Source organism: Pongo abelii, chromosome 16 (assembly GCF_028885655.2).
Source record: "Pongo abelii isolate AG06213 chromosome 16, NHGRI_mPonAbe1-v2.0_pri, whole genome shotgun sequence".
Lineage (NCBI taxonomy): Eukaryota > Metazoa > Chordata > Mammalia > Primates > Hominidae > Pongo > Pongo abelii.
The window spans coordinates 93165960-93193282 of NC_072001.2; the positions used below are offsets into that span (position 1 = coordinate 93165960).

The following is a 27323-nucleotide window of genomic DNA, read 5'->3' on the forward strand; positions in this document are numbered from 1 at the left end:
GAGTGGTGTGGGCCACGGCCCCTGTATTCCCACCACTTGCAGAGAAAAGCTGCTTCCCCTCCCTACCCACCCACACGGTTTCAGGAAAGAAGCCAGCTCCCGATGCCAGGCTGGGCTTCCGAGGCTGCATTCTGCAGAGCTGCCAGCCCTGTGCTGGTGACAGGCAAGAAGAGGCAGGAAGCCTTGAGCTTCCTCCCAGGGGCTGGGCCTGCTGGAGCCAGCAGTCCACATTTCTTCTTATAGCTCTGAGAGTTTCAGGGCATTACTCAGGAAAAGGAAGCAGGGGGTCACCAGTGTGGATGGAGGGCTACACCCTTCCAAAGCCACTCAGTCTACCGCAATGGTCGGGTTTCAGGAGCCATAGGATTCCCCCCAGTATTCAGGAAAGGGATTTTGTAAGACGGGGTTTTGAGAGATGGGGTCTCACTCTGTTACTCAGGCTGGAGTACAGTGGTACAATCATAGCTCACTACAGTTTCAAACTCCCAGGCCCAAGTGATCCTCCCACCTTGGCCTCCCAAAGTGCTGGGACCGTAGGCAGGAGCCACCACACCTGGCGAGGACTTTATGAAGATGCTACAACTCTTCTCCAGGACATTTTAACACGAAAAAGTAGAAGCTTTGCAGAACTTACTATGCAGAGGACAGTTCTTTTGATTATATGTAGCTTTAGAGCAACTTTTATTTTTACTTTTTACATGGGGCTAAAGAACTTGCATAGAGCAATTTTTTTTTTTTTTTGAGACAGAGTCTTGCTCTGTCACCCAGGCTGGAGTGTAGTGGTACAATCTCGGCTCACTGCAACCTCCGCCTCCCAGGTTCAAGCCATTTTCCTGCCTCAGCCTCCCGAGTAGCTGGGACTACAGGTGCGCATCACCACGCCTGGCTAATTTTTGTATTTTGAGTAGAGATGGGGTTTCACCATGTTGGCCAGGCTGGTCTCGAACTCCTGGCCTCAAGTGATCCACCCACCTCAGCCTCCCAAAGTACGGGGATTACAGGCGTGTGCCACTGTGCCCGGCCAAGAACAATTTTTCACAAGCTTACTTTTCTAGTTTTGCCAATGCATGGTGAAAGTGAACCCACGCCTGGGAACCGCAGGCCTAGACAATGCGGGGCTCTCGTTCACACACACCCAAGCGCCGCCAAACTCAGGCAGCCTTGGAAAGGAGAAGTGTGAGGCAGGTGTGGGTAGGACCTGTTTTTAGTACCTAGAAAAAGGCTAAGAAAGTGGTCTGGCGATGTTTAGAAGGTTAAAACCAACGAAGAAAAAAATCAATGACAACCTATCAGCAACTGATTGACTCTCAGAATGGAGAACTGGACACAGAAACTGGATCATGCTAGAAAATTCCAGGGAACCCACAGGCCTGTGCCCTGAGTGTCCAAGAGCTCCGCAGTGGGACCCTGTGGAATGCGGGATCCCAGGGCTGCCTGGTCCCTTCCCCGCGGTGGCAGCCCCTTCCTGAGGTACTCTGGTCTGCCCCATGGGAACCTGCCAGCTCTAGCAGGGCCTCTGCCTCAGGGTCCCACTACCTCCTCCCCTCAGGGACAAACACAGCAGACAGTTTTGTGAAGAGCTTTTTAGTAGCTAAATATGGCACCATGTGTTCCAAGGGCAATATAAATTACAGTATGCAAAACATACTGACTGGCTGAGGTAAAACACACTGCTCCTGCCTCACGTCACCATGAGGGGAAACACACATATGCTTTTAAAAACATCTCGCTTATAAAAAAACATCCCCTAGAAAGGCCTCCAGAGAGGGGCTGTGAGGCTCACCCTCTGCCGCGCTCAGGAGGACCCGCCGGCTCGGCCCTGGCCCATCCACTGCAGCCATGGGTGGCGCCTCCCCCTACTGCCTGCCCAGGGCTCTGTCCAGGTTGCTCTTGATGGTGTCGAGGAAGTCCGTGGTGTTCAGGAAGTGCTCGTTCAGCTTCACACTGCAGAGAGAGCACCACTCACATCAGGGGCGGCTCTAGGCCTTGCCAAGGCCATCAGCCAGGCCCTTCCAGGGAACGGCCTGAGCTTGGGCATCAGAACAGCCATCTCCTGCCACCCAGGCTACAGGCCAGAGGCCAGCTATAGCCTCCTACCATGAGGCCACCGAGATTCGGCAGGCACCCGCAGCGTCTGTCTTTCCAGGTAACTGCTCTCCTGAGAGAAGCTGGGAGAGGGGTGTGGGCAGGGTCGGAAGGAGCTCTGAGTAGCCAGCCTCAGGGATGAGGAGGAACTCACTAGACCTGGTCTGCAGAGGCTGGCCTGAGCAGTCTCTCAGGGCTGTGGACATGTCCTGCCCCAGGCCCCCTGGCAGCTAAGCTGACTCATGAGGGGGACTTTAGGAGGGGTCCCCTGGCTTCCTCCCATGTGGCCCCAGGGTCTGCCTACCACCCCAGGCCACGCACTTGCTGAGGCCGTGAATGCAGCCCGCCAGGTCCTTGGTCATGGCTCCACTCTCCACCGTTTCCACGCACACTTTCTCCAGCGTCTGGGCAAACCTACGGGGATGGGGCAGAATGAGACCCCATCTGTGCAAGGGCAGGATCCAGAGCCTGTCCTGGGCAGCTCTGGCCTCTCCCTCCGTGCTCACCTGATGAGGTCTTGGTTCCCATCCAGCTTCCCCCGGTGCTCCAGGCCGCGTGTCCAGGCAAAGATGCTGGCGATGGGGTTGGTGCTGGTGGGCCGGCCCTGGGGACGGGGGTTGCAGGGGGATCAAGAGCCGAGCCAGCTAGCGAGGAGGCTGCCCAGATACAGCTGCCCGCCCCTGGACTCGTGGATCAGGCTCATCCTTCCAGCCCTCAGCCCAGTGGGCTTCGGGCCCCTGGGGTAGAGGGGCATTGTGAGGCCCCATGCCCTGCACTCACCTTCTGGTGCTCCCGATAGTGGCGGGTGACGGTCCCATGAGCGGCCTCAGCCTCAATTGTCTTCCCATCAGGGCAGACCAGGACGGACGTCATCAGGCCAAGGGAGCCAAAGCCTGGAGGGTAGAAAGCCTTTCTCTCAGGGCCTCGCCTCTGCTGGGGCCACCCAGCTGAGCCCTGCTGCCCTCTACAACCCAATATTGTAGCTGTCATAGTTTGTGGCTCTACTCAGCCTCCCCCAGTTGCAACTGGGAGGACAGGGACCATTCCAGGCCTCTTCACCCTGCTGTGGGTCTCCAGGGCCCAGCACAGGGCTGGAGGGCACTGGAGGGTGGCTATCACCAGCACATTAACATCCATCTGTGTCACCAGCTCCGGGCGCCCCACAGCCTGTGGCCCACAGGGCCCAAGACCCCACAGAGTCCTGTGGTCCCCCACAGCCTGCCACCCAGCCTGGCTCATGACCCAGAGGCACATTCAAGGAAAACAATAAAGCTGTGGTCAGCTACTTCCCAACAATCACTTTTGCAGCTGCTCTCTTAGGACACTTTCAAGTTTTTTGATTAATTTCTGAATGTTCCCAAATCCACATGTCAACTCCAGCAAACTTTTCTATTGTCAAGGACTCCAGGGCTTCAAAGGCACCCCCATGACACCAAAATAAGGATTGAAGAAAGAAAACGTGGACAACATCTACAGGAAAATGCTTTGTCTACGAATTCTAAGAATTTTGGCTGTGAGCAATCCCTTCTCCATTTTACCTGCACCTTCACACCATTCCTTAGACACTTAAGGTTAATTTTCATGCCTCTGCCTCATCTGCTATGGCGTTTCATCCTTCTATCCTAGATAGGAATTGTTCTGGTGAGAGGATCCCCACTGAACTTTCCAAAGTAAACCCAAAGATTTACACAAAGTAACAAGACTCTGCTTTTCATCAGAACCTGTCCTGGGCTTCCCTTTTCCCCGTACCAGGAGCTGCCCTGGTAAGCTTAGGTTTCTCTTTCACTCTCTATGTCCTGCCTGTTTCCCACGCCTACCACCTTTCCTGCCCTTGTTCCCAACACAATTGGCCCATTTCTCGCTGTTCTTCTTTAATGGTCTCACCTATTTTTTTTTTTTTTTTTCGGAGATGGAGTTTCACCCTTGTTGCCCAGGCTGGAGTGCAATGGCGCAATCTCGGCTCACTGCAACCTACACCTCCTGGGTTCAAGAGATTCTCCTGCCTCAGCCTCTCGAGTAGCTGGGATTACAGGTGCCCACCACCGCGCCCGCCTCCACGCCCGGCTAATTTTTTTTGCGTTTTTAGTAGAGACGGGGTTTCACCATGTTGGCCAAGCTGGTCTCAAACTCCTGACCTCATCACCTATACTTTTTACTGCAATCTGATGTCTTTTAGGACACCCTAGGGCTTGGAGGTTTGCAGGCTTCTCTGACATTCTCTTCCATCCATTAGGTTCACTATGCAAAATGCATTTGCTGTAGTTTAAAGAACCTCCAGTCTTGCTTGATCCCATTTTCCTACTGGAACCAAAGAGTCATGAGGCTCCATCATGGACTGGAGCAACCTTAGGGCTCACAACCTAGCCCTGGAGTTCCTGTACCCTCCTCTCTCTCTAAGAGCAGCCTCAGTCATACATCAGTCCAAACCTAATTTGTGATCCTCTCTAACTCAGATGCCAGGGAGCTCCTGCCCCCTGCTGTCCACAGAGGACCCTGCAATGAGTCCTGCTCCACTAGAGTTTTCTGCCAAAAAGGTCTGAAAATCCCTCCAGCCAGAGAAGACCAACAGTCCACCCCCACAGGGAGCAGCGTCCTCCCGGCGTACCCTGGGCCAGGATGTCTGACTGCACATCTCCGTCATAGTTCTTGCAGGCCCACACAAAGCCGCCCGAAGACTTCAGGACCTGAGCCACCATGTCGTCAATGAGCCGGTGCTCATACCAGATCTTATTCTTGTCGAAGTCGGTCTTATAGTGCCTGGGAGTAAAAAGGTCTGTTATGGGGAGAGGGCAGAAGGCTGACAGGTTGGGGATCCGTCCCTGAGCCTCGGAGCTGAGCCAAATGCACTCTAATAGCGACCTTCCCAGGGTAGGATGGGAACAGCATGGGGGGAAGGGAAGAAAGGCCACAGAGTACATGGATGAGGCTTTACTTGTCAAAGATCTCCTGGAAGATGTCCTTGAAACGCCCATCGTAGGCTTTCAGTATGGTGTTCTTGGTGCTCATGTACAGCGGCCATTTCTTCTGGATGGCATACTGGAAGCAGCTGTGCGCAAAACCCGAGATGGACTGCAGGGGGAAGAGACAGGGCCCTGGCGTGGTGCCCTAGCCTGGCGATTGCCGACAACCTCCCACCTCCCAGGGCAAGGCCCAGATCTCCAGGAACGGTACCCCGCCGCCCACGCGACTGTTTAACACCAGCCTCCGTGCAGTGAACACGATGTTTCTGCTGGCCCACCTCTCCCTCTCAACTTCCCAGGGGCAAGGGGCCCCTCAATTTTGCTTTGGAAAGCACCGCCTTTTCCCCAGTTCTTAGACTATGTGGCTGGGGCAGGGCTAATTCCCAGGCCTAGCGCTGGGGTTGACAGTGTGTCCCTGGCTTATCCCCAGGGCCTCTGTGATTGGCTTAGAGGTGGTCATGTGACTCAGCCTGGCATTGGCGCTGGAACCTTCTGAGGCATTCTCTTCTGATAGGGTAGCCAAGCAGGCAGGAGGACGCCTGGAGCTGTTCGTGGCCATTTCTTTTCTTTTCTTTTTTTTTTTTTTTTTTTTTTTTTCAAGAGATGGGGTCTCACTGTTGCCCAGGCTGGTCTCAAACTTCTGGTTTTAAGCAATCCTGCCTTGGCCTCCCAAAGTGCTGGATTACAAGTGTGAGCCACCATGCCCAGCCCTGGTGGCCATTTCTGCCTCTTTGCGGCCTAAGAATGAGGCCATTACAGAAGAAAGGAAAGCCACGAGACAGAGATGAAGAGACAAGCTGGGAGAGGAGGGGCCCAGGATGCCCGAGCCAGCCTCACCTCGTCGGTGTTGTACATGCCCACGCCCACGCCGCCTGCGGGGAAGTTGTACACTTCCCACTCCTTCACACCGCTGCCGTCTTTTGGGGTGAAGACCATTTTGAACGTGCCGGCCCGGTCTGCCACAAAGTCTGTGGCCTTGTACTGCAGAGACAAGAGGATGGCTAGGCCAGGAGCTGCGGTCGGAGGGTGCCCAGGTCAGTGGATCCCCTCTCCCACCCTGGCGTACCTGGTCGCCATGGGCGTGCCTGCCTATGGTGATGGGCTTGGTCCAGCCAGGGACTAGGCGTGGGATGTTTTTGCAGATGATGGGCTCCCGGAAGACAGTCCCCCCCAGGATGTTCCGGATAGTTCCATTGGGACTTTTCCACATCTTCTTCAGCTTGAACTCTGTGAGGACAGAGATAATAGTGGTCCCACTGCAGCCGCCACCTTTCAACCAGAATTTGAACCCCAAGCAACAACACAGCCAGACGGGGGTCCTAAAATTCTTCATGAGGAAGGCAGTAGAGTCTAGAGTGCAAATGTGTGTGGGCTCTGGAGTCTGCCAATTTTTTTTTTTTTTTTTTTTGAGACGGAGTTTTGCTCCTATTGCCCAGGCTGGAGTGCAATGGCGCGATCTCGGCTCACTACAACCTCTGCCTCCCGGGTTCAAGTGGTTCTCCTGCCTCAGCCTCCCGAGCAGCTGGAATTACAGGTATGTGACACCACACCCAGCTAATTTTGTATTTTTAGGAGAGATGGGGTTTCTCCATGTTGGTTAGGCTGGTCTCGACCTCCCAACCTCAGGTGATCCGCCCGCCTCAGCCTCCCAAAGTGCTGGGATTACAGGTGTGAGCCACCACGCCCGGCAAGTCTGCCAGTTTTAACGGTGAGGCTTACAAAAGTGGCTCAACCAAAGCTGTAAAAAAAAATTACTGGAAAAATAACTAGCCTAAGTGTTGTCGTGAGGACTAAATGAGCTCGTGTGTAAAGGGCCTAGAACGGTGCCCAGTCCATGCTAAGTGCTCTGTTGGCCATTATGATTCCCACATCACACATGGAGGGAGTACAGCCCAGGGGAAGGGCTTGTCTGATGAAGCCTGACAACACACTGCCCACTCCACATGCTCCGGTCCTGGCCCCAATGCCGCCCCAGTTCCTAAGGCTGTGACCCTCTCCTGCCTTGTCCATAAATGGGGATACACAACTCCCAAGGTTCAGGTGAAACGAAGAGCTCAGCACTCAAATGATCCCAGTGCTGTGGGCCAGGCATGACCTGCAGGACAGGGGCAGGCCTGGGGAGTTTGCAGATGTATCTCGAGTACTTTCCGCCAGCTCCCTCCAACTGTGGAAAGTAGGAAGAGAGAGCTCAGAAAACTCCTCAACCATCCTTTCTCGAATTATCCAAACCTGGCTCCTCTGCACACACACTGCTGTCACTTCATGGAACCCTCGAGAGCGGCCCCAATAGCCAAGGACCAGAAGCCAGTCCAGGCCTGGTGGGGGCACCTCTCAGTGACCCTGCATGACCGTGGGGACAGAGGCAGACCTGCAAGTCCAAACCAGTGGCAGGAGGGCAACAGCGATGTTCCCCAGAGGCTGCTGAGGCTCTGAAGGACACAGGCCTTACACACAGCACTCCTCTGCACAATCTCTCTGCACACCTGCCTGCAAGACTGTCCACACCAGAAAGGACTACTGCCCAAAGAAGCCATCCTTACTGTGACCACATCAGCATTACCTTCCTCCTCCTCCTCCTCAGCCGTGTCACCGATGACACCTACCACTGTCAGAGCCAGAGTGCAGCAGAAACACCACTGGCCTGGGAGATGGAAGACGTGGATTCTGTTCTCAGCTCTGCTGTGCCCTAACCGTGGAACCTGAGGCCAGCCCCTTACCCACGCCTGCCCCAGCCTCATCAAAGGTGACCTCTGAGGCCCCACTGTCCACTAGGCACACACAGGGAGACTGGCCTCAGGTGCAGTTGGCCTCAGGAAAGCCCCAGCTCTGGAGCCTCCCAACCTCCCAGTCCTGAAATGAGTGACATGGCCAACTGCCCCACCCCAAGTCTGGAGAGGCCGGTGGGAGAAGCCTGTGACCCTCCCTGGCCCGCCCACCTCCACACCCTCGCACCTTCCACACGGGCCTCATCAGGGGTGATGGTGGCACACTTGACAGCCACACTGTACTTCTGGGTGGCCAGTGCAGAATCAATGGTGACCTGGTCATCGGTCTGGTCACGGTTTGGGAGCCCGAGGTCAAAATACTTTAGCTGGATGTCCACGTGGGGCAGGATGAGCTGGGGACAGAGGGCCAGAGCAAGGCGTCACCCCAGTGACTCAGGGATATGACAACAAAGGGCAGGATGAGAAGTCTGCAGGCCATGGCAGGGGACAGTCAGTCAGAACAGGGACGAGTGAAGGCCAGTGGAGGGGCGCAGCAGAAAGCTGGAGTCAGCCATTTCTCAGTAGGGCCTGGCCAGAGCTGGCAGAGGCTGGGGCTCTGGAGAGAGGTTGGCAGGCCAGGCCACAGCCTTTCGGAGGGTTCTTCCCCCATTGTGCCTATCTGCCCCCCTCACATGGCCCATCAACTCAGCCAAACCCCAACCCCAAGTACATCTAGATTTCTCTATACAACTGGTTTCCTCTACTCCTCAAGTGCTTTGACATCTTACAGTCGGAAGTGACAGTTCTCAACCTTTGTCCCATGAACGCACACACAGTGTGAGGCCTTCCCAAAGACTACATGCTCTCCTGGACATACATAGACCACGGCAACTTTGGAGAAGCCAAGCAGCCACTCTGGGACCCCTTTGCCATGGTGGCTCGTCACAGCTGCAGGCTGGGTCACTGCCCTGCACACCAGCCCTGTTCCCCTTTCACTCCTTTTCAAGAAGTGAGGCAGAATGTAGGGGATCAAGATGGAAATGATACAGGATTAACCTTGAAGCTGCTCAAAGTTGACAGAACGTGTGGGATTTGGCACCAGCACAACACAGACTGCTGGGGACAGGCCCCCGCCTGATGACTTCTGAACAATTAGCGGACCAGATGTGAAAGAAGGGTAGACAGATGGGGAGAAACAGAGCTGCTGCTGCCCACCAGGACAACAGGGGGTCCTAGAGACCTGCAGTCCAGAAGACCCTGTGGGACAGAACACTCCCACCTGGAGAGCCGCCCACTTCGGGAGGGGCACTACCTTCTCCTTGATGAACTGCCAGATGATACGGGTCATCTCATCACCATCCATCTCCACCACGGGCTTCGCCACCTTGATCCTTCTGTCGGCATCTAGAAGCAGGGACACACAGCGCATCATGCCCCTGGGGAGGCTGGAGGGGGGCCCTCTCCTCCCGGCCAGGCCCGCCCTTCACCAGGAGATGGTGGCAGAAAGCCAGGGCTCCAGCTGCCCGGTGTCCACTCCCCCGTCTGCAAATCAGCTCCCTCACTGCTTAGAGTAGCGGTCCCCAACTCCCAGGCCGTGGACTAGTACTGTGGGCTCTGGAGAGAGGTCAGCAGACCAGGCCACAGCCTTTAGTGCAGGTCCATGGACTGTTAGGAACTGGGCCACACAGCAGGAGGAGAGCTGCAGGGGAGTGAGCACTACCACCTGAGCTCATGCCTGGGAACTGTGCACACGAGGGATCTAAGTTGCGTGCTCCTTATGAGAATCTAATGCCTGATGATCTGTCACTGTCTCCCAGCACCTCCAGATGGGGCTGTCTAGTTGCAGGAAAACAAGCTCAGGCCCACCCCCTCAGATTGTACATTATGGTGAGCTATATAATTTTTTCATTATATATTACAATGTAATAATAATAGAAATAAAGTGCACAATAAATGTAATGCACTTGACTCATCCCAAAACCATCCCTGCTGCCCACCACCCTGCCACCCGTGGAAAAATTGTCTTCCATGAAACTGGCCCCTGGTACCAAAAAGTTTGGGAACTGCTGGTTTAGAGCACCTGGATCCATCCATCCTTACTTACTTCCTTTCCTTTCTTTCCTTCCTTCCCTTCCTTCCTCCCTTTCTCTCTCTCTCTCTTTCTCTCTCTTTCTTGGCAGGGTCCTGCTCCGTTGGTCAGGCTGAAATGCACTGATGCCATCATAGTTTACTGCAGCATTGACCTCCTGGTCTCAAGTGATCCTCTGACCTCAGCCTCCCACGTAGCTGGGACTACAGGCGCATGCCACCACACCCAGCTATTTTTAATTTTTTTTTTCTGAGACGAAGTTTCGCTATTGTCCCCCAGGGTGGAGTGCAATGGCATGATCTCAGCCCACTGCAACCTCCACCTCCCGAGTTCAAGTGGTTCTCGGGCCTCAGCCTCCCAAGTAGCTGGGATTTCAGGTGTGCACCACCACACCTGGCTAATTTTTTGTATTTTTAGTAGAGACAGGGTTTCACCATGTTGGCCAGGCTGGTCTCAAACTCCTGACCTCAAGTGATCCACCTGCCTCGACTCCCACAAAGTGCTGGGATTACAGGCATGAGCCACTGCACCAGCCTAATTTTTAAATTTTTTTGTAGAGATGGAGTCCCACCCTGTTGCCCAAGCAGGCTGGACTCCCCACCCCACCCCCACTTTAATCTGGCTAGGTAGAACTACCCAAAAACATGCCCAGCCCACCAGTGGCCAAGAGGGTGGGGGCCAGTCTGGCCGGTAAGACCCTCTCCCCCGGAGTATGAAGGCAAAGGAGATCAACACAAAGAACGCCGGCTAGCTGCAGCTGCCTCATCCAGCACCAAATCAGCAGGTGGTTGTCCAGGGGCTCCTGCCATCCAGTTCCTAAGGAGGGCCCCGGTCCTCTTTTATGTATTTATTTATTGTTTAGAGTCAGGGTCTCTTTATCTATGTTGCCCAGGCCAGGCTCAGACTCCGGGGCTCAAGCAATCCTTGCACCTCAGCCTCCTTAGTAGCTGGGGCTACAGGCCCATGCCTAGATACTTCTTTTGTCCAAGACTTAGTTGTTTACAGTTTTCCCTGCAATTCTATAAGCTACCCTGTGTAGCTCATAATAAAATCCTCTCCAAGTTAACCAGTCACTAACTTTGTCTGTTGCTTGCGACCCAAGAGCCCTTAACTAACTTGCGGTGATAACGGAAATAGTATAAATAGGTATTGAGTGCCCACTATGTGCCTCACAGTGTACCAGTGCTGTACAATGTGACTCCATTTAATCCCAAAAACAACCCCAAGGAGGTATCATTACCTCCATTTTATTTATTTATTTATTTTATTTATTTACTTATTTATTTTTTTAGACAGAGTCTTTGGTCTGTCACCCAGGTTGGAATGCAATGGCGTGATCTCGGCTCACTGCAACCTCCGCCTTCCAGGTTCAAGCGATTCTGCTGTCTCAGCTTCCCGAGTAGCTGGGATTACAGGCACACGCCACCAGGCCCAGCTAATTTTTGCATTTTTAGTAGAGACGGGGTTTTGCCATGTTGGCCAGGCTGGTCTCGAACTCCTAACCTCAGGTGACCCACCCACCTTGGCCTCCCAAAGTGCTGGGATTACAGGCGTGAGCCACCACGCCTGACAATTATCTCCATTTTAAATGTGGAAAACTGAGGCTCAGAGAGGTTAACGGCTTACTGCCCAAGGTTACAGAGCTTGAAAACAGCAGAGCCACGAGGACTCTGACCCTATTCAACAGGAAGGACAGGCTTACAGCACCTGCGAATGGAACTCAGAACCCTTGATCCCAGCCGACGCAGGTCGGTCAGTCCTATCAGAGAAGCATCAAAGGACTCAATGAGGGGCTGATCAGAGGTCCAGGGAGACAATGGAGGGTAGGGGCAGGGGATGCTACTGAAGGAGAGTCTGACTCACAGGAAAACCCAACAGTCTGGGAAGTGAATTTCAAAGAAAACTCAGAACTGGCCACCTAACAATGAATCAGTACAGCTGCCTTGGACAAGGCTTGTTGAACCTCAGCCTGCAGCAGACAGGGGCACTGGGGCACCAGCCTGTTCCTCTGCCCACAGCCTGGGAAGAAGCAGCAACTGCAGAGCAGGGAACAAGATCTAATAAAACTTCAGTCACAGGGAAATCTCACCAGCTCAGCTGAGAGCTGTGCCCTTCCCCCAAAGCAGCACTCCTCAGCCTCACTTACAGCCCAATTACTCTTGTGTTACACACAGTCCTTAGAGAGGGAGTGATCTGTCTTCAGCTCCACTCTAGATTAGACACAGCAAATCAGGTGAAGGGAAGAGAATGTTTATTTGAAAACACTGGGTTGGGGCTGGGTGTAATGGCTCACGCCTGTAATCCTAGCACTTTGGGAGGCTGAGGCAGGTGGATCACTCAAGGTAAGGAGTTCAAGACCAGCCTGGCCAACATGGTGAAACCCCATGTCTACTAAAAATAGAAAAATTAGTCGGGCGTGGTGGCATGTGCCTGTAATCCCAGCTACCGAGGAGGCTGAGGCAGGAGAATCGCTTGAACCCGGGAGGTGGAGGTTGTAGTGAGCTAAGATCACACCACTGCACTCCAGCCTGGGCAACAGAGCGAGACTCCATCTCAAAAAAAAAAAAAAAAAAAAAACTGGGTCGGAAGAACTAGCAAGGGACAGAATACCTGTGAAAAGCAGGCCTAGAAACCACCTCGGCACATTTAAAACAAAAGTGATTAAAGCCTAACAGACCTCAAACAACTCATTTTCCAAAGATATGCAAAGAGTTTGTTTTTTTTTAAATCTAAAAATAATCTTAGAGATCATTTAGGGGGAATAATGAGACTCAGAGAGTGTGGTCTGCATCAGAGGCAAGATAGAACCCAGGTCCCTGACCCAAATGCAGTCTCTGGAAGACCCGTGGGTCAGATGTACAGAAGCAGAACACAAACACAGCCTTGGACTATTCCATTCCCTAGAGAACAAAAGGTGGCTGGCTGCTGGCTCTACTGCCTTTCCCAAGACGCGATGGGGATTTTGAACCCAATCTACAATATTCCTTCACTTTTCTCTGAAGCTTGAGTGGAAAGAGCTGCAGAACCTGCAGAAAGTCTGTTGAGCTGTTGCAGAGCTAGTTTAGTTCTGGGGAGCATCTCCTATGAGTTAATTTGAGGACAGCTAATCAAATTTGTTAAAAAAAAAAATGAACTATCATAATCAGGAGCCCTAAGGAGAGACTCACTTGGGGCCAGTTCTACAGGTTTCAGCCTCAGCCTGGGCTGCACGGTTGAGCTTCAGGCAGGCATGGCTAGGAGAGTTCAAGGTCAAGATCAAAGACCTGGTGTATCAAACCCTCAGAGACCACGGGACCTGCTTATTTACTCACCAGCAAGTGCTAACTAAGCACTTACCCAGTACCCCACTGGGATACTGAAATGCCTAAAACACAACAGTGCCTGCCCTGAGGCAGTGAATGTGGAAGGGGAAACCTACAGGTAACAGAGAGAGAGCAAGCAGGGCTGTCACCAAAGTCAGGAGTGCCCAGGCCTCCCTGGAAGCAAACATCCCAGGGGAGCTGAGAACAGCAACATGAGCCAAGACCAGCAGAGACTTGTTCTGCTTGTTCCAGGTAGTGGTTCTTAAAAAAATCTTAATCGGTGACCAAGTTTTAAAAATCAGTAAATCTCAACAATAAAACAAATAACTCAATGTTAAAATGGACAGAAGACTGGCTGGGCACCGTGGCTCACGCCTGTAATCCCAGCACTTTGGGAGGCTGAGGAGGGCAGATCACTTGAGGTCAGGAGTTCGAGACCAGCCTGGCCACAATGGTGAAACTCTGTCTCTACTAAAAATAGAGAAAAAATTAGCCTGGTGTGGCGACACACACCTGTAGTCCCAGCTATTTGGGAGGCTGAGGCAGGAGAATTGCTTGAACCCAGGAGGTGGAGGCTGCAGTGAGCAGAGATCACACCACTGCACTCCAGCCTGGGTAACAGGAAGACTCCATCTCAAAAGAAATAAATAAATATAATGGACAAAAAAATACACATTTCAAGTCCAAAGATGATATACAAATGGCCAACAAGCACATGAAAAGATGCTCAACATCACTAATCATCAGGGAAATGCAAATCAAAACCATAATGAGATATCACCCCACTATCCCCTCACAACCACTAAGATAGCTACTATCAGGAAAAAAAAAAAAACAGAAAATAAAGTGCTAGCAAGGATGTGGAGAAACTGGAACTCTTGTGCCCTGTTGCTGGGAATGTGAAATGGTGGAGCTGCTGTGGAAAACAGTATGGGTGTTCCTCAGCTAAAAGAAAAAGAATCACTGCCGGGCGCGGTGGCTCGCGCCTGTAATCCCAGCACTTTGGGAGGCTGAGGCGGGTAGATCACGAAGTCAGAAGATCGAGACCATCCTGGCTAACACAGTGAAACTCCGACTCTACTAAAAATACAAAAAATTAGCCAGGCATGGTGGCAGGCGCCTGTAGTCCCAGCTACTCGGGAGGCTGAGGCAGGAGAATGGCATGAACCCGGGAGGCAGAGCTTGCAGTGAGCCGAGATCGCGCCACTGCACTCCAGCCTGGGCGACAGAGAGCAAGACTCTGTCTCAAAAAAAAAAGAAAAGAAAAAAAAAGAAAAAGATTTACTATATGATCCAGCAATTCTGCTTCTGGATATACATCCAAAAATATTGAAAGCGGGGTCTGAAAGAGATATATGTATGCCCACATTCATAGCAGCAATGTTCACAATAGCAAAAAGTAGAAGCAACCCACGTGTCCATCACAGATGAATGGATAAAGACAATGTGATACAGTCCCCCCTTATCCAAGGTTTTATTTCCATGACGTCAGTTACCTGTGGTGTCAGTTACCCACAGTCAACCATAGTCTGAAAATAGGTGAGTACAGTACAGTAAGATGTTTTAAGAGATCACATTCATGTAACTTTCATTACAGTATATTGCTATAATTGTTCTATTTATTACTAGTTATTATTGCTAATCTCTTACTGTTCCTAATTCATAAATTAAACTTTATCATAGATCTGTATGTACAGGAAAAAACAGTATCTACAGGCCTTGCAGTTTCAGGTATTCACTGGGGGTCTTGAAATGCATCCTCCAAGGATAAGGGGGACTACTGTATCTACATACAATATGATTCAGCCTTGAAAAGGAGGGAAATTCTGACACCTGCTACAAAGTGGATGAACCTGGGGAGCATTATGGTAAGTGAAATAAACCAGTCACAAAAGACAAATACTATATGCTTCTACTTACATGAGGTACCTAGAATAGTCAAATTCATAGAAACAGAAAGTAAAAACGTGGTTGCCAGGGACGGGGGACGGGAAATGGGGAGGTATTGTTTAATGGGTAGAGAGTTTCAGTTTTGCCTTTTTTTTTGTTTTTTTGAGAGTTTCAGTTTTGCAAGGTGACAAACTTCTGGTGATGGATGGTGGTAATGTTTGCACAACAGTGTGAATGTACTTAACAATACTGTACACTGAAAAATGACTAAGATGGTAAGTTTTATACATTTTTTACCAAAATAATAAAAATTTAAACCAGTCAAAAAAAAATCAGGAGATTTTATATAAAAATCTAGAAATGCAGCAGGCACTCACTCATGGCAAGGATGGGCTGGGCTGAGGGCGGCCTCTCCCTTCATTCCATGACAGCCAAGTGCCCTCCAGTGTGGCCCAGGGCACTGGAGTTTGAGACCCCTGTCTGCTGTTCAGCCTGTGTGGCGGAGATACAGCCATGGTCTGCCCTTCTCTGGGAGATAAGTGGTGACAAGCTACCTGAAATACACAGAGCAGCAGCTAGGCCTCCCTGAAAACCTCCGAAGTGACAGCCACCACGAATCTTCAGCTGATGCATTGCACAAACACTGTCCTCTTGGCGAGAGTGCAGGATGGAATTACACCAGTCACCAGAGGCACGTTAGGCCGACTCTCCTCCCTGTCTGGGGCTCCTAGCACCCAATACCAAGTAAGGATTTCAAAACACATCCCTGGCTTCTTGCTGCTCCCAGCAGGAGGCTAGAGGTCCAGCCACATGCAGCCAGCCCCAGGTATAACTTGCTCCCTCCACATTCCTACCCATGCTCTCAGCAGAGGCTGCTCAGTCAGCATGTCCCAGCAAAGGATCAGAGAGTGGGGAAAGGTTCCAATTCCTGGGGGCTCAAGATGGCAGGACAGCAATTTTGTATATTTTATGTATGTATGTATTTATTGAGACAGAGTCTCACTCTGTCGCCCACACTGGAGGGCAGTGGCATGATCTCGGCTCACTGCAAGCTCCACCTCCTGGGTTCAAGCAATTCTCCTGCCTCAGCCTCCTGAGTAGCTGGGACTACAGGCGCCTGCCACCACACCCAGCTAATTTTTGTATTTTTAGTAGCGACCGGGTTTCACCATGGTGGCCAGGCAGGTCTCGAACTCCTGGCCCCAAGTGATCTGCCCGCTTCGGCCTCCCAAAGTCCTGGGAGCCACCGCACCCGGCCAGAACAGCCATTTTGGAACAAACTCTAGTAGTTTCCTTGGTGTCATCCTTCATTCCTTCCCTTCTCTCACATCCACATCCAAACCACCAAAACCAGAAGCCACCCTCAGACAAGCCCATCCTTGCCATGAGTGAGTGCCTGCTGCGTATCTAGATTTTTATGTAAAATCCCCTGAATTGGAAGCTTTCCCCACTACTGGCTCTTCCTTCAAAATATATCCAGAATCCAACCACTTCTTCACCATCCCCAGCGCCACCATCCAGGTCCAAGCCATCATCCTCTCTTGCCAGGTCCCTGAAGCTAGAATGCTCCTGATAAGATGGAAATCAGATAATGACACTCCTCTCAAAACCCTGCGAAGTAAAAGCCAAAGCTCTCAAAAATGGCCTGTGAGCCCTCTACAGACCCCACTGCCGAACCTCATCCCGTCACTCCACCTGGTGCCTGCTGAGCCAGCCTTCGCATCATCCTCTCTGCTCTTCCATCATGCCCTTGGCACCTGCAAGTCCCTCTTCCCCAATACCGAAAATGGCCTGCTTCCTCCCCTCCTCAGCGATTCCTTCAGTGAGGACTTTTCTGGCTGCCCTATACAAACTTTTGTGCACACACCTTTCTTGCCTGTTTCTCCTTAGCTCTTCTCTTTTTCTGGGGGGAAGGGGGAGGCAGGGTCTTGCTTTGTCACCCAGGCTAGAGTGCAGTGGCACAATCATACCTCACTGCAGCCTTGACCTCCTGGGCTCAAGTGATCCTCCTGAGTAGCTAAGATTACAGACATGCACCATTGTGCCTGGCTAATTTTATTTTTTATTTTTGTAGAGACGGGGTCTCACTATATTGCCCAGGCTGGTCTGGAGCTCCCAGCCTCAAGCAATCCTCCCACCTCAGCCCCCCAAAGTGCTGGGATTACAGGTGTGAGCCACAGTGCCTGGCCTTCCTTAGCTCTTGTACCCATATATCACACTAGTCAACGTCTATCTTGCTTACTGTCTGCCCCCTCCCACATCAGAATTTGAGCTCCTAAGGGTTTTGAAAGAGTCTGCTGGTTTTATTCCCAGCTCTATCCCCAGCACCCGGCATGGTGTCTGGCACAAAGTAGGAGTATACTACTTCTGTCAAAGACATAAATAAAGGTCAAGTTGAAGTCAACTCCATCTGTGGTCAGGGCTGCCCTGCCCTCACCTTCTGTTTCACTGAATGTGCTTCCTCCCCTCTCACCCATCTGGTATGCATTGCCACACAGGGGCCAGTGAGTTCTTACCAGCAGCCTGCACCAGATGTACACGGGTGGCATCTCTCCCCAGCAATGGGCCCCATGCCCTGAAGAAGCTTACAACCTACAGTGTACTAATATTTGCAATCTGCTGGTATTTTTAACATGGGTTTACAGAGTATAAACCCCAGGGAAGGCCACAGACCATGGCTTCCAGTAATCCGAGAGCAGTTTCCAGCACCTCATACCCTGAATGGAACCAGCCCAAGGGCCCTCAACTTCACACAGAAGATCTGGGAGCAGGCCTCAGCCACTCCAAAGAGGCTTTTCCTCAGTACCTACTAGGCCTAAACACAATCACCCAAATCAGCTCTGGCAGGGCAGCTAGGGCCTTATCTGACGTGGCAGAAAGATCTGCACACTTAAGGGGCAAGAATTAAGAAGTTTCTGGGTTAGGAGTGGAGTAAAGGAAGGCTAGATAAGTAATTCTCCCACTGAACCGTTCATAGAACTGGTCCCCACTGCCCCAAGCTCTAACTTACCAGAAACATCACCAGCAGTCGCTGGAAGCCTACAGCGTTGCAAAATAGGAAAAGATGCGTGCAGGAATTACCAGGCAGCAAAGACACGGGGCTCTTTTAGCCCAAAAATATTCTTTCCTTGTCATCAAGGGGAATGCCAAGTATTCTGTCTCCAGCTGCGTTGCCAGGTAACAAGCTGGCAGAGTCGCAACTGTATAGTCTGATGTCCAACTCAAACACCAAGCAATTTCCCCATTCATAACCAACCCACATGGGGCCTTCTAGAAGGACCCGCAACTGACTGCTTTTTCTGTATCCAAATTCAGGACCCTCAAAAGGGGCTTTGTGTTCCTGTTTGTGTGTGTTTTTCAGGTTGTTTGTTTTTCTTTTTTTTTTACCATCAAGGCAGAAAAAAGGGAGAATTAAAGAATGTAGCTAACTTCCGCCATATTTTTGCTGAAGCTGGTGTGCTATATGGGAATCTTTGGGTCCTGGGGCACTTGGAACCTGCGAGTTGTTGGGCAGATCCCTGAGGCAGATTCCCAGAGGTACAAAAGCAGACATGCCCCTTTCTCCTTGGCAGGGGAGGTAGGACTGGGGCCCAAGCCTCCCTACCCCCCAGCTCTAGTCAGCTGCTCCCACAATCCGGTTAACCATTACCTCCTCTGGCCAGGTCAGGGCCGGCGGGCCCCATCCCCTCTTCCTCACTCTCCTGGCTCACTGCTAGGTGCTCCTGGCCAGATTAGGATAGGGGTTTCCATGGCAACAGGCATTAGACAGGGCCAAGGGACCTACATTGTTCCCTGCCTTTTGTAGCTGTGTTGGGTAGCCAGGGTGAGGGGGCAGGCCGATGCCCACACGCCAGGCGAGGCAGCCTGTGTTGGTAACTGAGGCTTGGGCTAAGTCTTGCTTACTACGACCCGACTACTGTCTTCTCTCCTAAGCAGGGAGCTAAGGGTACCCAGAAGCCGTGGGAACGATTCCGCAAAGTGACATTTTGCGCGGGCTGCCAGGTCTCTGCGGCGAGTGAGCCAGGCAGGGAGGGCATGTGCCTGCCAAGGCAGGTCAAGTCAAGGAGAGGCCCCAGGATGGAGCCTCAAGTGCAGCGATGAAGGCGAAGGGGTGGGGGTGGGGGCGGCCAAACAAAAGGGGAAAATTAAAAAGGACGCTCCTCCAGCTGTCGTGTAAAAGGCTCCAAAAATAGCTGACGTGGGCCTGGTATCAGCGCGCGCCTGGCTGAAAAGGAAGGGGAAGTGCATGTCTCCCGCCTCCCAGCCTTTGTCTGAGCAGGGGCCGCGCCACGACCCTCCCTCTCGCCAGGAGAGCGCGCGGGGTGCTCCAGCCCCCCACGGGTGCTCGTCTCGTTCCAGGGGCGCAGGGCGGGCAGGCCACCCTTCGGGTCCGGGACACTCTCAGGACCCCCTCCCGAAATACCTAGGGGCGCGCGGCAGCCCCGAGCCCCCGCCCGCGCAGAACTGGCCGTCGCCCGGGCCACCAGTTGCCACCGTCCCTCAAATCCCCACCCCAGCGCCTGGCACGGCCGGGAAGCGCCGGGCGGGGAAGCGCGGAGCGAAGCTGTCCCCCGGCCCTTTGTGCGCCTGACCCCGCCGTCCCCGGGCTGCGGGCTGGCGGAACTTGCTCCCCGGCCCCAGCCTGGGAAGCCGCCACGTCGCATCTGGGGGCGCGCGCCTGCCTGGACCCTCCGCGCGGCACTCACAGTGGCGCCGCGGCTGCTCTTGCGAGGTGGGGGCTGTCAGGGCCGCCGGCGCCCAGGCCGGCCGCGAGCCTGAGGCTCTGCAGAGCGAGCGCACGACCCGCAGGTAGCCGGCCATCCCAAGCAGGAGAGCGAACAAGCAGGGCGGGAGAGGTCCGAGCGCGCGCCGCTCCTCCCGGCTGCCTGACCGCGGGCTAACGCTGGGCCTGGCGGGCGCGGGCCGCGCGGACACCACCGGGGCGGGGCTGCCGGGCCCGCCGCCCCATTGGGCCTTGCCGGGGAGGAGGCGGGGCCAGGGTCGCCGACGCGTCCAGCGTCCCGCGGGAGTAGGGACCCGGCGGCCAGGCCCGGCTGGTTCTTCTCTGGGCGCCGCTGAAATCCCGGCTCCGCAGGAGCTACAGGCGTGAGACCCACCGGGACCCGCGAGCGGGATCAGGGCTGGGGGATTAGCAGAGCCGCTTGCGAGGCTGACCCTCTCCAGCATGCCCCATGTAAACCTGGATGTCAGTTTCTGACGCTTTAGCTTAAACTCAAAGGCCAATCTGAGCGAACTCTTGCTTCCCTCGCCTGCCGGGCTGAACCCCAAGGCGCATTAGCCCAGTGCGACTGCTTCATTCTTGAGCTAAGACCACCGGCGGCGTCTGCGCCTCCACGAGTCCGCTGTAAGGTCCAGCTGGTGTAGAGAGAGTTGAAATCTCACTTTGGGCCGGGCGCGGTGGCTCACGCCTGTAATCCTAGAACTTTTGGGAGGTCGAGGCAGGCGGATCACTTGAAGTCAGGAGTTCGAGACCAGCCTGGCTAACATAATGAAACCCCTGTCTCTAGTAAAAATACAAAAATTAGCCGGGCATGGTGGTGCGCGCCTGTAATCCCAGCTATTCAGGAGGCTGAGGCGGGAGAATCACTTGAACCTGAGAGGCAGAGATTGCAGTGAGCTGAGATCATGCCACTGTACTCCAGCCTGGGCAACAGGCGAGACTCCGTCTCAAAAAAAAAAAAAAAAAAAAACCACGAAAAAAGAAATATGATTGGACCAGAAGGCCAATAACCTGAGTGGGGAAACCCAGCAAGTCCTGTCCGTGTAGATTCTTCTTGGCCTCTCTCTGCAGCATTCCTTCCTTCTGAGTACGGGGCAGGACTCTCTCTGGGATGGAGGGGTCTTAGGACCTGCAAGCAAACAAGGTATGTCAGATAATTTATGGCCAGTTTTTACCCAGAAATGTGTGGAAGAAAGTTAGAGTAATATTTTTGGGTTCGATGTCTGGCTTTGGGGAAGAAGGGCTCTGGTTTCTATGACCTGCCTTGAGGAAGAAGGATTCCAGTTTCTATGGCTGGCCTCGGAGGAGAGTGAGGGGCCAAAGACGGGAGGGAGGGAGAGGGTCAGAGAGAGCTGCTCCTGAGGACTGCATTTTGGGGTATTGTTTTCTGAGACCCTAGAGTAGTCAAACAGTCACAGTAGAAACAGTTCCATTTTTGCCTGTTTGCATACAAAAGATGGGTTGGTTGGTTTGTTTGTTTTAATTAAAAATAGAGATGGGGGGATCTCACTATGTTGCCCAGGCTGGTCTCCAGCTCCTAAGCTTAAATGATCCTCCCGCTCGGCCTCCCAAAGCACTGGGATTACAGGTGTGAGCCACTGCACCTGGCCACAAAAGACAGTTGTAATTGATTCTGCCACAAACAAAGTTTCTCTCTTCATCTGTTTTCTTAAACTAAGACACCAGCTGAGGGCTGGGTTTTATTTGGAAAAACATGACCTCTTTCCCTTCTCTGCTTTCCCAGTCACGCTAATTCACTCCAAATAGGAGCAACCTTTCTCTTCTGTGTTCTCAGCCCTCCCCTCCACTGCCTCACAGTCAACATTGCCAGGTGGAGCTGGGCCAGGAAGGTGACCTTCAACTAGTGACTTCAAAGCTCCCCTCACCAAGTCCTAGCCGGCAGAGCTACTACTCTGGCCCTGGGATTCAGAAGGCTGAGCCCAAGGGAGGGCTGCTTTTGGGCCCCCCAGAGTCTGAGGCCTCTGTCAAAGGCCTGGTCTTGGGCCAGCTTGTGCCAGAAAGATCCCTTATCCCTTGGACTCTGTTCAGAATTCTGTTGCTCCAGACACAAGTAGAGACCATGGAAGCCTCTGGCATTTGGCTTTCCTGCCAACCTGGTATTATTAGGTGCCTGGATCTCAATGTCCACACCTGTAAACTGGAAGACTGGACCCCTGAAGATCCTTCTGGTCCAAACAATCAGACTTATGTATGTCAACCACCCACACCGCCACCTCTGAAATGGTGGTAATGAAATTGCTGCCTCCCTACCCCCACCAAGGACTTGCCCCTTCCTCTGCATGTTGGACTCGTATCTCAGAGGCCTGGCCAGAGGCAGCACTGTAGGTGTGTTCCAGAGTCTGGTCTTTGCCTGCTGAGGGATCAGAGGGGGAGCACTTGTGTTCCTTGTAAGCACAGCAGCAGCTGGAGGCAATTGAGGCAAAATCTTTAAACTGCTTCTAACTGCCTGCCTCCCAGGGCCCCAGCTCCATGCCAGCCTTTGCCATATATCCCTGTTTGGTGAGGCAGCTGATGCCAGCTCCATTTGGCTCGTAGAGGTTACCACACTTGCTCAATGTCACACTACTGGGAAGTAGTAAAACTCCAGTTCAAATCAACATACCTGGCCCATATTCCATTACTGTTTTTTTGTTTTTTCCAAGACAGGGTCTCACTCTTGCCCAGGCTGGAGTGCAATGGTATGATCACGGCTCCCTGAACCCTCGACCTCCCGGGCTCAAGTGATCCTCCCACCTTAGCCTCCTCAGTAGCTTGGACAACAAGAACATGCCACCATACCTGGCCAATTTTTTTTCTATTACTTTTTTAAGGAGAAAGAGGGAGAAACCACAGCCCCTATTTATTGCGCTGGTCTGGAATTCCTGGTGATGGTAACTATTAGCCCTGAAAGCTGCTGCAGAGAAAGATGGTGTTTAAAGGAAAGGGGCTCAGATCCTCCCATTTGGGGTCAGTGGAATTGAAAATTTCCACCCCTCCACGTTTTCAATCAAACCCCAATTTGTCATTGAATTTAGGTCACGTGCAAGTTCCCTGTGGATGCACAAAAATTTGTATCACTCCATCCCCACCCTCTGGGAGCCAGACACACATGTATACAATCACCATAAACCCAGGCACAAGAGGAAAGTGTCTGCTGGGCGTGGTGGCTCACATCTGTAATCCCAGCACTTTGGGAGGCCAAGGCAAACTCCTTGAGCTCAGGAGTTTGAGACCAGCTTGGGCAGCAGAGTGAGACCTTAATCTCTATTTAAAAAGAAAGAAAGTGTCCCAAGAGGAGTGTAGATGACTCTTGAAGCATCTGGCAAGCACAAAAGCACCTCGGATGCAGGGGCCCCTGGAGAGCCTGGGGGAGGAGCATCCATCTAGCTGCCTCTTCAAAGAGCTCTAAGGTCTGGGGGGAGGCCGGACAGGACAGCTGGGAGGGGTCAGGGACTCACATTTCTTTTTCTTTTTTCTTTGGAGACAGAGTCTTGCTCTGTTGCCCAGGCTGGTGTGTAGTGGCAGGACTCAGCTCACTGCAACCTCTGCCTCCCAGGTTCAAGCAATTCTCCTGTCTCAGCCTCTCAGGTAGCTGGGATTACAGGTACGCGCCACCATGCCCAGCTACTTTTTGTATTTTGAGTAGAGATGGGGGTTTCACCATGTTGGCCAGGCTGGTCTTGAACTCCTGACTTCAGGTGATCAGCCCGCCTCGGCCTCCCAAAGTGCTGGGATTATAGGCATGAGCCACTGCGCCCAGCCTCCTTTTTTTTTTTTTGAGATGGAGTCTTGCTCTGTTGCCCAGGCTGGAATGCAGCAGTGTGATCTCGGCTCAGTGCAACCTCTGCCTCCCAGGCTCAAGTGATTCTCTTGCTTCAGTCTCCCAAGTAGCTGGAATTACAGGCACAAGCCACCGTGCCAGCCTTTTTCTTTCTTTCTTTTTTTTTTTTTTTTTTGAGACAGGGTCTCACTCTGTTGCCCAGGTTGGAGTGCAATGGTGCAGTGGTGCAATCTCGGCTCACTGCAGCCTCGACCTCCCGGGCCCAAGCAATCCTCCCGCCTCAGCTTCCCGAGTAGCTGGGACTACAGGTGCATGCCTGGCTAATTTTTGTATTTTTTGTAGAGACAGGGTTTCAGCATGTTTCCCAGGCTGTTCTGGAACTCCTGGGCTCAAGTGATCCTCCCACCTTGGTCTCCCAAAGTGCTGGCATTACAGGAGTGAATCCTATGGGGACTCACATTTCATCCAGCCAACATTCCAGGGCATTCGTTTTGTGGTGTGCAATAGGCAGACAGTAACATTTGGCAACAGTGGTGAGAGGGTATTGGGATAGAGCCTGGGGAAGGGAGACAAGAGTTCCGGAGCTAGGCCTGACACAGGGTGCTGGCGGAACCCCCAAGAGAGGCAGGACTCCAGAGATGGTGTAGAGGAGATAGAATCAGCAGGAATTGTAGCTGGTTTGACATGGGGCATGGCCGAGGGAGGAGTCAGAGTGACTCAGACTTCCATCCCTGGGGCTGGAAGAATGGCACAGCCATTATTAGAAATCGGAGAATAGGAGGAGGAGAGAGTTGTGGGAGAGGCGTTGACAGCAGAGCTATTTATGGTCATCTCCAAACTTATTTCCCTGCCAGCTGTCTGTGCCCCCTCCCCCACCCAATCTGCCCTACCTGCTGCTTCCAGCACCGTCCTCCTAAAGCCCAGTCCTGAGCAGCTACTCCACAGCTCAGATACCCACAGGAGCTTCCCACGCCATACACAATCAACTCTGAGCAGCTTCTAACAGTCCATGGCCTCCACCTCCCTCTCCTCTCTTCTCTTCTGCTATTTCCCCCTCCCCAGGATCCCTAAATGTAGCATTCTCCTGAATTGTCACTGCCTCGGTGCCCTTGCGTTGTCCCCTCCCTCCACCAAACAGGTTCTCTACTGCCCACAGCCGGACCCAGCTCACACTTGGTGGCTGCTATGGACTGAATGTTTTTTTGTTTTGTTTTTTTCTCTCTTTTTTTTTTTGAGATGGAGTCTCACTTTGTCGCCCAGTCTGGAGTGCAGTGGCATGATCTCAGTTCACTATGACCTCCACCTCCCAGGTTCAAGCAATTCTCCTGCCTCAGCCTCCTGAGTAGCTGAGATTACAGGTCTGCGCCATCATGCCCAGGTAGTTTTTATTTTTATTTATTTATTTATTTATTTTGAGATGGACTCTTGCTCTGTTGCCAGGCTGGAGTGCAGTGGTGCCATCTCGGCTCACTGCAACCTCTGCCTCCTGGGTTCAAGCGATTCTCCTGCCTCAGCCTCCCGAGTAGCTGGGACTATAGGCACCCGCCACCACACCTGGCTTTTGTATTTTTAGTGGAGATGGGGTTTCACCATGTTGGCCAGGATGGTCTCGATCTCTTGACCTTGTGATCCACCTGCCTCGGCCTCCCAAAGTGCTGGGATTACAGGCTTGAGGCACTGCGCCCAGCCTTAGTTTTTGTATTTTTAATTCTCAAGGTTTCACCATGTTGGCCAGGTTGGTCTTGAACTCCTGACCTCAAGCGATCCTCCCACCTCGGCCTCCCAAAGTGCTGGGATTACAGGCGTGAGCCACCGTGCCTGGCCTGGACTGAATGTTTGTGTCCTCCAAAATTCATATGCTGAAGCCCTAAGCCAGTGTGATGGTGTTTGGAGGCAGGGTCTCTGGGAGGTAATTACGTCATACCTTCATGAATGGGATTAGTGCCCTTGTAAAAAGAGACAGGTGAGAGACGATCTCTCTCTGCCATGTGAGGTCATAATCAGGAAGAGGGCCGTCACCAGGAACCGAATCAACCAGCACCTTGATCTTGGACTTTTTAGACTCCAGAACCAACAGAAAAAAAAATCTGTTGTTTACTTTATATGTTATGTTATGTTATGTTATGTTATTTTTTTGAGACGGAGTCTCATTCTGTCGTCCAGGCTGGAGTGCAGTGGCACAATCTCGACTCACTGCAACCTCCGCCTACTGGGTTCAAGTGATTCTCCTATCTCAGCCTCCTGAGTAGCTGGGATTACAGGTGCACACCACCACGCCTGGCTAATTTTTGTATTTTTAGTAGAGACGGGGTTTCACCATATTGATCAGGCTGGTTTCAAACTCCTGACCTCAGGTGATCCGCCCACCTCGGCCTCCCAAAGTGCTGAGATTACAGGCATGAGCCACCGTGCCCAACCAATTATGTTGTTTAAACCACCCAATCTGTGATATTTTTGTTGTAGCATCCTGAACTAAGACAGTGGCCAAGTCCAAGCCCACCTTCACAAGCCTGCACCAAGGGTAGGGGGCTGCAGGGACAACAGCATTCATTTACCTGAGTCATCATATAGGGTATCCAACCCCCCAGACCCCTCCAATAAAAGAGCACAAAATCTATTCTGATTTTAGCTTTGGAAAATGGACATCAATGGGGTTCAGAAGCAAATTTGAAAGATTTTGAAATACTATTTAATTTCTTGAAATTTTATCTCATCACTTAAGTTAATCCTAAGAATTCCTAATATTAATAAAACTAGAGAGCCAAGAGCCATTCTCAGTGGCACACACCTGTAATCCCAGCTACTTGGGAGGCTGAGGCAGGAGGATTGCTTGAGCCCAGGAGTTTGAGGCCAGCCTGGGCAACATAGCTTAATCCAAGTAAAAACCAGAGAGCCCGAGTTGGGGCCACGGGAAATGATTAAAAGTCATTAAAAAGAACCAGGTGCTGGCCAGGAGGGGTGGCTCACACCTGTAATCCCAGCACTTTGGGAGGCCAAGGCGGGTGGATCACAAGGTCAAGAGATCAAGACCATCCTGGCCAACATGGTAAAACCCATCTCTAGTAAAACAAAACAAAACAAAAAAAAAACTAGCCAGGTGTGGTGGTGAGTGCCTGTAGTCCCAGCTACTTGGGAGGCTAAGGCAGGAGAATAACTTGAACCTGGGAGGCAGAGGTTGCAGTGAGCCGAGATTGCTCCATTGCACTCCAGCCTGTTGACAGAGCAAGACTCCATCTCGAAAAAAAAAAAAAATAATAACCAGTTGCATCATTATCATGTTGCAGCAGATTCCTAGAGTATACAGATTTCATCCAATTTGCAGAAATAATTTATATGATTCAAGGTCTCATTGCCTGGGCAAGTCAGTTAACCTCTCTGAGCCTCAGTTTCCTCATCTGCAAAATGTGGATAATAACAGCACCTACTCCTAGGGTAATTCTGAGAATTAAATGAACTCATGCAGATAAAATGCTTAGAATGGTGCCTGGCACACACTGAGGGGATCTGCTGCTAGTGATGTTAATATTATCAGATCATTCACATCTACAATGCAACAGTTTTTTGTTGGTGGTGGTGGTTTTGTTTTGTTTTGTTTTGTTTTATTTTGTTTTGAGACAGAGTCTTGCTCTGTCACCCAGGCTGGAGTGCAATGGCATGCTTTCAGCTCACTGCAACCTCCACCTCCCAGGTTCAACCAATTCTCCTGTCTCAGCCTCCCGAGTAGCTGGGATTACAGGCATGCACCACTATGCCAGGCTAATTTTTTGTAT

The 27323-nt window shown here is 52.1% G+C and overlaps 1 protein-coding gene across 1 annotated transcript; it reads right to left on the reverse strand.

Moving 5' to 3' along the window:
- Positions 1–1568: 1568 nt before the first annotated feature.
- IDH2 (isocitrate dehydrogenase (NADP(+)) 2) lies at positions 1569–19995 on the reverse strand. Its single transcript, XM_002825817.6, has 11 exons — positions 19738–19995; positions 9063–9154; positions 7998–8163; positions 6112–6272; positions 5883–6026; positions 5018–5154; positions 4691–4842; positions 2866–2978; positions 2592–2689; positions 2407–2499; positions 1569–1944 (listed from the first exon to the last, which is right to left on the reverse strand). The coding sequence occupies exons 1-11, from the start codon at positions 19850–19852 to the stop codon at positions 1857–1859; spliced, it is 1359 nt and encodes a 452-aa protein (XP_002825863.1). The 5' UTR covers positions 19853–19995; the 3' UTR covers positions 1569–1856.
- Between the last annotated feature and the right edge of the window lie 7328 nt (positions 19996–27323).

What these genes read in the sequence shown, in the direction of transcription:
- IDH2 (XM_002825817.6), bottom strand. Translation starts at nt 19,852, where the DNA reads ATGGCCGGCTACCTGCGGGTCGTGCGCTCGCTCTGCAGAGCCTCAGGC. An exon ending in GCATGTACAACACCGACGAG is followed by an intron (nt 5,155 to 5,882) that starts GTGAGGCTGGCT and finishes TTCCCCCTGCAG; the next exon opens with TCCATCTCGGGTTTTGCGCA. An exon ending in GTCAGACATCCTGGCCCAGG is followed by an intron (nt 2,979 to 4,690) that starts GTACGCCGGGAG and finishes TCTACCCTCCAG; the next exon opens with GCTTTGGCTCCCTTGGCCTG.